The sequence below is a fragment of the Epinephelus lanceolatus genome, chromosome 12 (genome assembly GCF_041903045.1).
Source record: "Epinephelus lanceolatus isolate andai-2023 chromosome 12, ASM4190304v1, whole genome shotgun sequence".
In the NCBI taxonomy this organism is placed as follows: Eukaryota; Metazoa; Chordata; class Actinopteri; order Perciformes; family Serranidae; genus Epinephelus; species Epinephelus lanceolatus.
This window is the reverse complement of record NC_135745.1, coordinates 34,991,736-35,004,352: the sequence shown is the minus strand read 5'-3', so window position 1 is coordinate 35,004,352 and position 12,617 is coordinate 34,991,736. Positions and strand designations below refer to the sequence as shown.

The 12,617-nt window shown below is 40.9% G+C and overlaps 1 protein-coding gene across 2 annotated transcripts; it reads left to right on the top strand.

The window, feature by feature from the left end:
• The first annotated feature begins 8,373 nt into the window (after window positions 1-8,373).
• Window positions 8,374-12,371, top strand: LOC117264068 (uncharacterized). 2 transcript variants are annotated; one of them, XM_033637879.2, is made up of 5 exons: window positions 8,374-8,819; window positions 10,092-10,188; window positions 10,266-10,383; window positions 10,482-10,740; window positions 10,990-12,371. In XM_033637879.2, the coding sequence occupies exons 1-5, from the start codon at window positions 8,505-8,507 to the stop codon at window positions 12,226-12,228; spliced, it is 2,028 nt and encodes a 675-aa protein (XP_033493770.2). In that variant the 5' UTR covers window positions 8,374-8,504; the 3' UTR covers window positions 12,229-12,371. The 2 variants fall into 2 exon arrangements, with proteins under 2 accessions (XP_033493770.2, XP_033493768.2); XM_033637877.2 differs by having other exon boundaries at window positions 10,263-10,383.
• The last annotated feature ends 246 nt before the right edge of the window (window positions 12,372-12,617 follow it).

The window sequence follows — 12,617 nt, the reverse complement described above, 5'->3', positions numbered from 1 at the left end:
CTGCCTTGTGAATTGTTTCATTTTTCTTGGCAAAAAATATCTTTATTTTTTATTTGCTGACATAAAGATGATCTCAAAAATACTCTCAAGAGTTAAAAAAGTCTCAGCTATTCTGGTAAATTTTGGCTTCCTGTTTCACTCCTCCCTCTCTCTCACATTGTCACCCTATCTTCTCATTGCTGTCCTCTCGTTCCACCACAGAGAAGAGTGCTCTTCATTAATGAATACCAGAGCTGCATTCTTTTGGGTTCAACTTTCTCGGGTGGCCTGCTCTCTTGTTCTCTTCTTGCCATGAAGAGCATGCTTGACATAGATCACATTCTCATTGGGACACGTAACCCTATAAGTGACAAAGACAGGTTTCTCCCAGATTAGCCTCTAATGCCTTTTGAAATTCCTGTGTGCCTCCGTCCACCTTTGCTAACATGTGCTGCATTCCTAAATGCTTTTATTGCCTCCGACTGAACTCACACCCAGAGGTGTTTATGAACCATTTCAGGACGTGCCATGGGATATGAAGATGAGAGAATGGAGAGCTCTGTTATGTAGTGTCTGTTTCAGGATGGAGCTTTTCTCTTTAACCCACACATGGGCACAAACAAACAAACAAACACACACACACACACACCAGAGCCACAGATATCGACTTGTACCAGTTTGGGGCGGTTGAGCAGCGCTGACAATGAGACTTCACACGGCTTTCAATACGGAGGTGGCTGAGCTGGCAGCTAGCAGCTAACGGTGCTAACAGCAAAAACAGTGCCAACAACAGAAACAGTGCTGACAGAGCTTATGGTGTTAACCTGGAGGGGAACTGGAGGGTGGGAGCCACGGTTCCTCGACAGCACTGTGGGTCAGGACGGCATTATCAGTGCTATGAGCCGTATGCAGAGTGGCAGTGATTAGCTCAGCAGTAGGATACACACACACGGACTCAAATGCACTGACATGCATGCCCAGCCGAACTGTCTACCACAACAACCTACACAGAAGCTCAGATTACAATGCACACAGAGGGAGCGTAACTTTATTTTCTGCTCAGGACAACATTACTCCACTATATCTTTACATGGCAAATATTTGTTTGCTGCTATATTTATGTTCTGAATGTCATATGCAGACATTCAGACCATGCAGTGCAACACTCATCAAAAGGGCGCTGCTGCTGTGGTGACCGGCAGCAGGTGTCTGTCCTAAAGTGGCCAGTAAAATCATTGGTGTTAAACTGTCTGATCTGTCTCATATCTTCCATAAAAGAGCAATTACTGAGGCTCGGAATATCTTGGAGCAGTGGTTCCCAACTGGTCCAGCCACAGGGTCCAGATTAGTCCTTAGTCATTAGTTCAGGGTCCACAAAGTAATAAACCCACTGTCATACTTGCATCCAGCCATGTTGTCAAGCTAGTTTGCTGTCTCTGTTAAATAGCTGTCAGTTAAGGCCCTGACACACCAAGCCCGTGGTTGGCCCACTTTTGGACCATGGCCCACCAGTTGGGAACCACTGTCTTAGAGTGTCCTCTTCATCCTCTGCCTGGAGAATTTGAACTACCATCAGAAATTAAGACTTCCGAAGGCCACATAACAGGCTGAATAATTATTTTATTTCTCAGGTCACTGCACAGTAAACTGCTCATAATGACTCAAGTGGTGATTAGTTTCCCAGTAAACTGCTGGGGGCTGAGGATGATGACTTTAATGAGGGCTACTCTGGGTTTCCTGTTGTCACTTAGTGAAGTATTCATGTACTTTACATTAGGCTGTGCTTTTTGTTCTTGAGTCTGTGTGCCTACATCTCTGTGCGTTCTATGTTTTTTTACCTGACTGCAAGACAAATGTCCTCTTGGGGGCAATAAAACTGAAGTTAAAGAAAACACCACCTTTAATTATTGCATTAATAATAAATCACAGCCTTACCCTTTGTACCTCGTTGGAAAGTGGTACCAATTAGAACATATTAGACTTTCTCAGTCGTAGAACAATAAAATCCTAGACATATTTCCAACACTGTCTGTCTTGTTTTCACAATCCACCAACTTTGCCAAGCATCCCTTATGCTGATGTTTCCCCAGAAGTGCTGTTTCAGTGCTTTGAACTCCCCGTGGAGTGAGGAAATCAAACAGTGCATGTCTCTGCAAGAACTACATCACAATTTCTTCGTACTTCTCTGGTTGAGACATAATGAATTATGAGCTAGAGTGGTCGTGTGCACATCCACAAAACCTCAGTGGGACCAAAGCAAATATCAAACAAACACAGGAATACAATAGAAAATGGGATGTGAGCTGCCTTACACTTTTATATGATGCTTCAACCCAACACAACAGACAAATAGACCAGCGCTGGGTTGAAATGGTGCTTCTAAGGGAGCTTTAATTCCAGTGTGGGGGCACTTTTCTATTGTATTTATATAATAAAACATGCCAAATGTATCAAATAGCTCCTACAAAGGAGCTCTATGAGATATTCAGAGCAGTAATATAACAGCAACAACTATTTGCTAAAGATATAGTGGATGTGATGGCGTCTTGATGAGTGAATGAAGTTACGCTCCCTCTGTGTGTGTGTTGTAACCTGAGCTGCTGTGTATGTTGTTTGTTGTGGTAGATGGTCCGGCTGTGTATGCATGTGAGACCCTGTGTGTCATACGGTGGTTACCCCTGAAAGTAACGCCATTGTCCCACAATAAAAAGTGCCCATCCTCTGCCCCCAAGTCAAACCCCTTTAGCTCTGTCAGCACTGTTGCTGTTGTTAACGCTGTTCGCACTGTTAGCACTGTTAGTTGAGAGTTGTGTGCAGATAACCACTGAATATGGTTTAGAGCAGTAGTTCCCAACTGGTGGGTCATGGCCCAAAAGTGGGTCGCAACCCAAACTGAATAGGCCACAAGTGACTTGAGAACATGTCAAGTTTGTAAAAAAATATTTTAAATGGATGGAAATGGACCGGCACCTGCAGTATAGCGCCTTTTATGGAGTTAGATTTGTGTCTTTATTACATGTGAGAAAATAAATGATATGAGAGAAAAAAAAATATTAGAGCGAGAAAGTTTTCACGCTGATAGCAAAAAAATAATGACTAACAAAAGTTTTGAGAGAAAGTATTTTGTCATGGAATATAAAAAAAAGCTGGGTGAGGATCGTCTTGGGAGTCGAATTCAACTGAATCATTCATCATCTGTGTCATCATCTTACCCAAACATTGGAGTCTCCACTCCCAAATAACGTAGCGCATCTATGCCGGTGAATCGACCATGGTGGAAAAATTATTTGTATTTATATTCTATGACAAAATACTTAATCTCAAAACTTTTTTTAGTCTCAAATATTATTATTTTTTGCTATCAGTGTGAAAACTTTTTCTCTCAAATATTTTTTTTTCTCTCAAACATTTTTTTCCCCTCATATCATTTATTTTCTTGCATGTAATAAAGACACAAATCTAACTCCATACCTTTGTAGTCATCCAAGTGAATATGATTTTTGCATTGCGTTTTGGATTATGTCAGAAAATAAGCTCTGTGGCTAACACAAGTTTATGATACTTACAGGTTTTGTTCAGCGAGATAATCTTCAAATATGAACACCCTTCATACCACATTTGAAGCTTAAATGCGATCGCCAGAAGTAAAAAGCTAACGTTAGGCTTTAACGGACTACATGACTACTCCAGGGTCGCATGACTCTTGAAGTCACCGCCACTAAGCTTTCAACTGATTTCGGCCGCTTTATTTTAAAAACATTGTATAATGGGGAAATCGGACTGTTTAAGCTAAATAAGAAGCTGTAATGGCGGACTGCCAGCACTCTCGCCTGTTTGGGGGTGATGACGTTTAATGTCCCCGACAGGGTTTGTAGTCGTATTGAGCAACTTGTTAGCAACCGCCTTTTTTACGACACGTAAAAGCTTCAAAATTCACAAGTAGGATATTTACTGACGTGTTTTATGTCGTAGAACAAAACCTGAAACTCGCTGAAGCTTTTGTTAACCACAGACCTTATTTGAGGCATTTTACCAAAATCCCATTGAAAAAAACGTATTGACTTTTAGACGAGAGAACCGAAGTGCTAAAAGCGCTAACGGAGTTCCAGGTTTACTGGCACACTCTATTCAAGAGTGAATAGACTGGACGAGGACCGCTGATTGTCCGATTGGTGGACGACCCGCTCTAACTCTGAGCCACAGTCGCACCAGTACAGTGAATTTCCAGCACAGAGCTTGTATTTTGAAGTGCCGTCTCCCGCTGTAGAGTGAGTGACTTACAGACAGCTTTTTAGCAGAGACAGCAAAGCTCAATAATGTGGCCAAACCTGTAGGCTGCTGCTGAATATTTTAAACAATATGGACCTTGAAGTAATGACTCAGGAGAAATCTGGACCCCGAGGCTGAACCAGCTGGGAACCACTGATCTAGAGCTCCTTTAAGGTGTAAAACAATTTTGTTTACATACTATAAATGAAAACAGAGTTTTTTTTGTCTTTTACATGTTGAAACTTATCTGAGGCTCCTGATTTGAATAATTGAGTGGCATTGTGGGACCAACACACATCTTTTAAAGTTATCCATTAATGTCAGTTTTCTGTGCCAGCTTTTAGACATATTCCACTCTTACTCACACCTGAGCAAGCAAAGGCTGAGTGCATCCTGCTGTAGTGTGGTTTGATAATTGGAGGGGGAATATGTTAAAACACCTAAGCATGCCTGGACTTGGGCAGAGAGGATATGAGCTGGTGAGATAGTGCGGATGCTTTTGACAGAGAAGCTTGTATGGGAAAACACAGAGCAGGAACTGGCGGTATGCGAGATGCCATCAATCTTATTTATGAACTGAGAGCTCTTATCTGGCGTACTGACTGACAACATTGTGAAGACTCGCCAACATTCCTCTGCGAATGTGAAAGGCAGCTGACATGTTTCGACTGCAGCTCGCTCTCTTTCCCAAGAATTGATATGATGAAGGAGGATAGCATGTAAACGGGAGTCAGGGGTCAAATTCCGTTGTGCTCAGACGTCCAAGAAAATTACATTTTCTGCACTTTTTGGAGCAGTTTTCCCTCCTTTCTCTGGCCCAGTCACATGGGAACTTCATATTGGCTGCAGTCGCCTTGAAAGGAATGGGTTTGTTGCTGTGTAAACCGTGGAGATGATCTTCTCACACTGGGTGTTTGTGTTCACTGACGGGTTTATTGCCCCATCCTAATGTTTACAGTTTAACAGCACATTCCTACCAAGCATCAGCCTTTGAAGTTTCAGCACATTCAGCAAATAAGCTGATGGTGAATGATGATATCAAAGGAAGAGAGAACTGAGAGAGGTTTTTGGAATGCAGATTGTCCTTGACTTGCATCGGTGTGGTAATTAATCTGGCCTCATCCTATTTTCTGAATAAAACCAAACACTCATTAAGAAGAAAAACTGCAATTCAGATTAATGTGGACTAAATACTTCTGTATCACAAGCATGTGCACACATACAAACAAACACAAGGATGTGAATGTTGAGGCAGGGTGATGAGATATTGATCGACTGGCCTCCTCGGGGCAGATATAGCTCTGATTAATGGACACATGGAATAGCTTGTCAGATATGCAGGAAGCAGACATCCTCCAAACACCCAGCGGGAAAGTAAGTTAATCCACAAAGACCTATCATTTCTTTCTCCTGTCGTAAAGTCCTAGCATGCTTTTGGACATTGGTGATACATGTGTCATGCCCAGGGGGACACAGGAAAGTAACTTGTCACCACCTGCTACATACGCCTGCTGCGGAGGCTGCAGTTATGAGGGGTGTTCCTGTTTGTTCAGGGGCCATGTGTAAATCCACAGACATGACCCTGAGTGCATCTTTCAGCCACGCGTCCCTGCTGTGAGTTTCAGTGAAAAGTCAGTATTACAACATGTGATGCCAGGCCAAGATATCTACCGATTTTTCAAGCGAAGAAACTTACATTACTGGATATGTGTAAGGTGCAAGATGCGTCAACAAATGGGCATGTTTTTGGGCCCCTAACAAACCTGGCCATATGGACATTAAATAGTTAAAAGACAGATTTCACTGATTCTTTACACTTACAGATCCTCTGAGACACAAAACACGAGGCACGCACTGTAGCTACAGTGAGTGCTCCACCTCCTGGAAAACATGTGTTCTTTGACTTGGAGGGAGTAGATCTGTTAACTGCTTTACAAAGCTGCACACACACCTACACACACACACAGGTCATCTGTGGGGAATGTATGACTGGAGAGCTCAGGGGGGTTTGATGTGTATGTTGACAGAGTAGGAGACTGTAGGTTACAGCCGTCTGCTTCTTTAGTTAGGTGATAGTCACGTGACTCAAAGAGCAGACTGAGAAATGTTATCTCCACATTACTCTGGTACAATACTTTATTTGCTAATACATAAATCAGTCGACAAAGTACTTTCAGAAGCCACAACATGGAACATGCTTTTGAATGTTCTTGTCTGAACTGAGTGCTGACAATTCATGTTCTGTTTCGCATCATATGATTCAGAACCATGGGTTCATTATGAGAGAGTGGGCCCCTGGGCAAAAATAGGCAAAATACCCCACCACCTCTTCTACATAGGTGCAACCCTGCAGGCACCTGATGTCTAAATGACACCAGAAAGGTGTTGGACCCTTAGGTCAGACAGATGTTAAGTTTTTTTGGATCAGGTTGACAATAATTTGAATGTGATGCGATGGGGATGTAGACATTATGATGCTTTGCATATGTTGGGTTTTGATCTCCATGCCTTAAGACTAAATGCTGTTATTCTACATCAAGATGACATTGGTATGAGGCGTTTTGAAGATGCTGAATTTTGGTTACTTTACAACACAACTTAAAACCAACAAAATATCAACATCATCTGTTGTCAGTATTTTATGCAAAGACTGTAAAAAAATGGACATATCAACCATGACATCACCCATTGGTTTGTGGACTCTCGTTTAAGGCCTCGAGTTTGGTAATTCAGCCATCACCATCTTGGTTTTTTGGAGCCCATATTTGGGATCTGACTGAGAAGCCAGGGACATTATCGGCAGACAGCCTCTTACGTTAAACTTTAAGCCTTAATAAAATGTAAATGAGTGAATTATAAATATTCACCCTCACACATCCTCATTTTTTGTGCCAGGCTGTGAACATGTTCATTTCTGCTGTAAAGTTGGACATTTTAACATGGAGGTCGATGGTGATTAACTCGCTTCTGAAGCCAGCCTCATGCGACTGTTCAAAGAACTGCACTTTTGGCACGTCCATGTTAGCTTCATTTTTCAGCCCTCAAGGCTGCCGCTGGGTCAGTTTTCACTGGCATTAGAGGTTGTCCTGACATTGAAATTTGGTCACCCAACATCACAACCTAAATTCAACCTAATATGAACGTCAAAAGACGTTTGTAGCCAGCTCAGACTTTTTGGTGTTGTTATGTGTCTCTTTGGAGTCATTCTGTCTCTCTTTTAGGTCATTTTGTGTATTTTGTTGTTGTTGTGTGTCTCTTTGCTGTTTCTTTGTATCCCTTTGTGGTCTTTTTGTGTCTCTTTGTGATCATTTTGAGTCTCTTCCTGGTTAGTATATGTTAATTTGAGTGACAATTTGCAGGTGAAGGTCAGGGTGTCCCCTGACACTTTGGGCCCCTGTGCCCAGTCAGTAATCCATCCATGTATGCAATGTAATAAAAAGTATTTTTTTTTAATCAAACCTACACAGAAAAGAAATCCCACTATTTCCCAAATGTTTGACTTCCAAATTTATTTCAAAACTGAGAGGTGATTTTCAAGATCAATACCAGACTATAGTCAAGCACTGGCATGTCAAAACTTTTAAAGTCAAACACCGCCATCTGCTGGATATTATACACACCTGCACTTGGTCATTATCAGTTTTTTTTTAAACTTTCACAGGACTAACATTTTCTAGTCAGTAAATGCAACAAATGTGTGTGTCAGTGCTAACAGAAGAAACTCTAAGTAGGTACATTAGGGCGAAGAATTTAAACACATAGCTAGTGGAAAAATGCAGAAATAAAAATATATAAAAAATAATAATTTATATTATCAATAATTTGACTTAAACTACAAAAAATACAAAAACTAGGAAAAGTGCTGACTTTAAAGTCTTTTTAAATTACGTTGAAGGTTGTTAGGGCTGTGTGTCATGCTAACTTGTTAGAGTGACGTTTTTCTCTGTATCTAGGCAACCGTCACCTTGGGTCCGCTCGATTTTCAGACATCCCCGTTTTCTTTATCGCCATTACTCAGTCAGTTCCTTCTTGAATTTATACTCGCCGGTGTACGCCTGGGAGCAAACCGTGCGTACCTGTCCTCTAAACCCCGCCCATTCAGTCCCCACTTTCACTGTAGGAATAACGGCTAGCTCAATTAGCTTAGCGGTGTTGCTGCGGTTGAAAGATGGTCATATTCATCTTCTGCTGTTTATGAACGGTAACAACGCGAACAGTCCACGTCAACAGTTGTAGTGATAGATAATAAATCCAGGATGTGCTCCGTTGTCGGCTGTGACTCGTGGCGTCGCAGTGCGCAACGGTTCAAGTTACCGGAGGATCCAGAGAGGAGGCTGGAGTGGGTCCAGTTTCTCGCCACAGTCAATAAACAGCGATTTAAAGAGTCGTCCTGGACTGACATTACAATCTGTAGCGAACACTTTAAAGCTGACTGCTTTGACAAACCGACACCAAGCCGCTCAGGTGTGACTGGCACGGTCCAGCTCATGTTAAATCCCAGTGCTGCCCCATCAGTGTGTGTCAAGTCAGAGTCAGAGGAGCCTGAGACCAATCTGAGGAGCCCAAAAGTGGTGAGTCTGCTCAGACAGCTGCAGCCATCTCAGTCAGACATTATTACCATCATCACCTAATGCAGCTCCATTTATAGTTTGTCTTAATACTTAAAGTCTAAACTAGGTTAATGCAGGTCACTTAAGTCAAATACACCAACAAATGTTGCGTTCAAATGCAGTCATTTGTTTACTACATAACATAAATAAATGTGTACTTAATGATGATGATAATCAGAAACAGGTCACGTTAAGAGTATGAATTTAATTGATATATACAGTAAATATATCCTGCAAGAATCTTCCAATTTAACCGACAGATAGACAAGTAGGTGTTTAATTGTTAATCAAATAAAGTTAAGACAAAATTACAAGGCAGGATTACCCAAGGGATGTTTTCCCCTTTATTGGCGCAAAATTAAAACAGTGGTGACTCTACAGGTACAAAACAAACAAAAAATATGTATATTCACAAACACAAAGACAGACATACAGAGCTTGACAAGGCATGTATGTAAAAAAAAAAAAATATATAGCAAACCAAATAAGGATAATTTCAGTGTTAACATTTTGCAGATAATCTGTTGGATGTGAAATATGGAAGAAAGACATAATAGGAAAAAATATAATAACAATAATGATGATGATACTAATAATAATACATTTATTGTCAAGAAACAATTATTATTTTTCTCTGTAATATTATAATATCTCTGTAATTCTCTGTAATATAAAACACAAATAAGAAAGATGTACAATTCAAGCATTTATACTGTAAGCTTTTTTTTTTATATGTCTTTATTGCAGATAATTTATTTCCTCAGAGACATTTAAGATGAGTGCTGCAGTAGGTAGTAAAATACAGTGGGGTGCCATGCATCTCTCGAACAAGCATAATAACAACATAGTAAACACATAGCAACATAAATGCAATGTCCTCTCCTTTCCACACTAAATATCAAGAGATGCAGTGCCACATATTTTCATAAGCAAACTGACTAGTGCTAATCTACATATTGTGTTTTTACATCTTCCCTCAGATGTTGCTCATAAGAACAGGTGCGTAATATGCCATTATTGACTTAGCACTATAGTGCTACTACACATTAGTCGTCCATGTTTACATGCTTATAGCCATTCCAGTTGGTAAGTGTAAACACTGTATAATCCATGCTCATATATATTTTAATATTAGATCATAACATAACTTATTGTATCATCAACCAAACACAGTTATAATGTTTGTTGCCTTTGGTTATAACTACAATCTTTTATTTTTGTTACTTTGTGTAGGAGCCTGAGGAAACCACAGAAGTTACTTGTGAGCGAAATCAGCTTAAACCATGTGATGGTCCAACTTCCTCTTCTGAAGAATCAAAGCTTTTAACGGGTAAAAAATGTCTAAATATGAACATGTGTTATTAAAAGTGCAGAATATTTTCACACTTTAAACTTAATTTGCAGCAGACCGAGGAAGCCCAGTCCCAGCAGATGTCTCATGTTCATCTGATGCTTCAGATGCTGTTATATCTGTACATGGCCAGATGCAACCACAAAATAAAAATTTTGATTTGATCAGAGAAAAGTAAGTATTCTTTAAAACTGTGGTTCATATTTTTGTTTAATTTGTCTAAGTCTTACATCTGGTTGGTGTTTTAATATTTCATTTTAATTGATATTCAGAGCCGCACTTGTGCAGACGAAAGGAAAGTATGTTGTGAATGAAAAACGCCTCCTCCAGTTGTTCAGCCACAAGTGCCCATTATGTGGCTCTGAAGTCAAGACAGAAAAGGTCACCCATGGGGTGGTCATCATCTTGAACCAACAGTGCCTGCAGTGTGAGTACAGAAATCAGTGGAAAAGCCAAGTCAATGCTAAAGTCCCAACAGCTGAAGATCAGCACTTGACAGGAGGCACAGAAGTAACTCTAGAGACCCAACAGGTGAGACTTAAATAGTCAAATGTACTACAACATATCCAGACACTCTGCTTGAAGTTTAAGAATTGTGAATCCACAGAAAATGTCTTTAGGAAAACCATACACACGCAACACTGTTCAGTGTTTTCTACACCATATTTTGTGGGTTTATAGACTGTTAAGAGAGAATTATAAATCCGCTTGCACCTTTGTCTTTTTTATTTGTAATATTCAAAACAGTTACTCATACCCATTCCTGTCATTTTCTCACAGGCAGCGCCAACAGATGACACCCATATCCCAGGGGTCCCTCAGGTTGATGCTGTTATTGATGAGGAGAATGACACCATGGATGAATCGAGTGATCAGGATGACGTGGATTCAGACGAAGATTGGAAGCCAGCGAAGCATTTCTTGGTGCGTGGAGTGCTTAAAAAGACACCTGACGACAAAATCAAAGATCAAGATGATGTTCCTCCTCCACCTGCCCCCAAAAACAGTGAGCTCTGCACAGAGTGTGGGACATTTTTTAATAAACAGAAGCCTCACACATGTGAGCACAAGATTAAACCCTATTCCTGCAGTATTTGTGGTAAGAGATGTGTCAGTGAGACTGCTTTAAATACTCACAGCAGAATCCACAATGAAAACTACGAACATCGGTGCAAATTCTGTCACGCTACTTTCAAAACAAAGGCGGGCAAAGTCACACATGAGCAGGTTCACGTAACTCAAGGAAAACCTTACAAATGTCCAGATTGTTCAGACACATTTGCCACAAACAAGGAACGCAGAATCCACCTGGAGGATCACAGAGGCCCCCCGCAGTTAAAATGTGACATTTGTGGAACTGAATTCCTCTGGCCACTTTCTCTCCAGAGACACTTAGCTGTGCACACAGGACTGAAGCCGTTTAAGTGTTCAGTGTGCCAACGAGGCTTCAACCAGGCGAGCCACCTGAAATCCCACATGCGTCTGCACACAGGGGAGAGACCTTTTAAATGTCAGCATTGTGGTGAACGCTTCAATCACAATGTGAGCTTAAAGAGTCACGTCCAGCGTTACCACACATCCGATTCTGGTCATGAACCGAAGAAGATTAACACTGAGGAAGAGGAAGACCCAGACTCAGAAGATGAAGTGCAGAAGAGAACATATAGACCTAAAAATAAAAGGAAAACCACAGGTAGGCCCATAGGAAGACCTAAGAGCCATGAACCAAGCAACTTACAGGAAGGCCAGTGTTCAAACACCAATACTGGAAATCTACAAGGGCAGATGTTAAAAAGAGCACAATGCAGTGATGAAGAAAGTAAGGACAGTGGCACAGCCTTTGATTCAGCAGAGGCGGAGGAGAAGAGCTGCAAGGAGGCGACAAAGAAAAATTCTGATAGTGACTCAGATTTTGACCCAGAAAAGAGAAAGAAAAAAAGGAACAGCAGCCAGAGCGGCGGTAAAAGCTCTGGGAAGCGTAGAGGAAAACCATGTAAGAGTGTTGAAGAAGAGTCTTAAAATGAATTTTAATCAGTCAATTTGGTTTGGGGGATAAACTCTTGTTCACCCAGGAGACTTGTGCACCCCATATAGGCTGAGTCCTCTGCAGCAGCCCGGGCCCTTTCCTGTCACTCTTCAGCTTCACTATAATAAAGGCAAAAAAGCCCTAAAAATAATTGATTTAAACAATTGTGAAACAAACACACATAAAGTGGACTGATTTCCTAAAAAGAAAATATGACAAAGCAAGTGCAGTTAGGCCAGGGTGTGAGTCAAATTTCATTGCTTGCCTTTTACCGTTAAGTGAAGGTGTTGCTTTGATTTTAACTGTTGGGAACTTTTGAAATGTAGTAGCTTACAGATTAGTTACCCTGTTTAAAAAGGTAATAAGTATTTCAATTACTTGA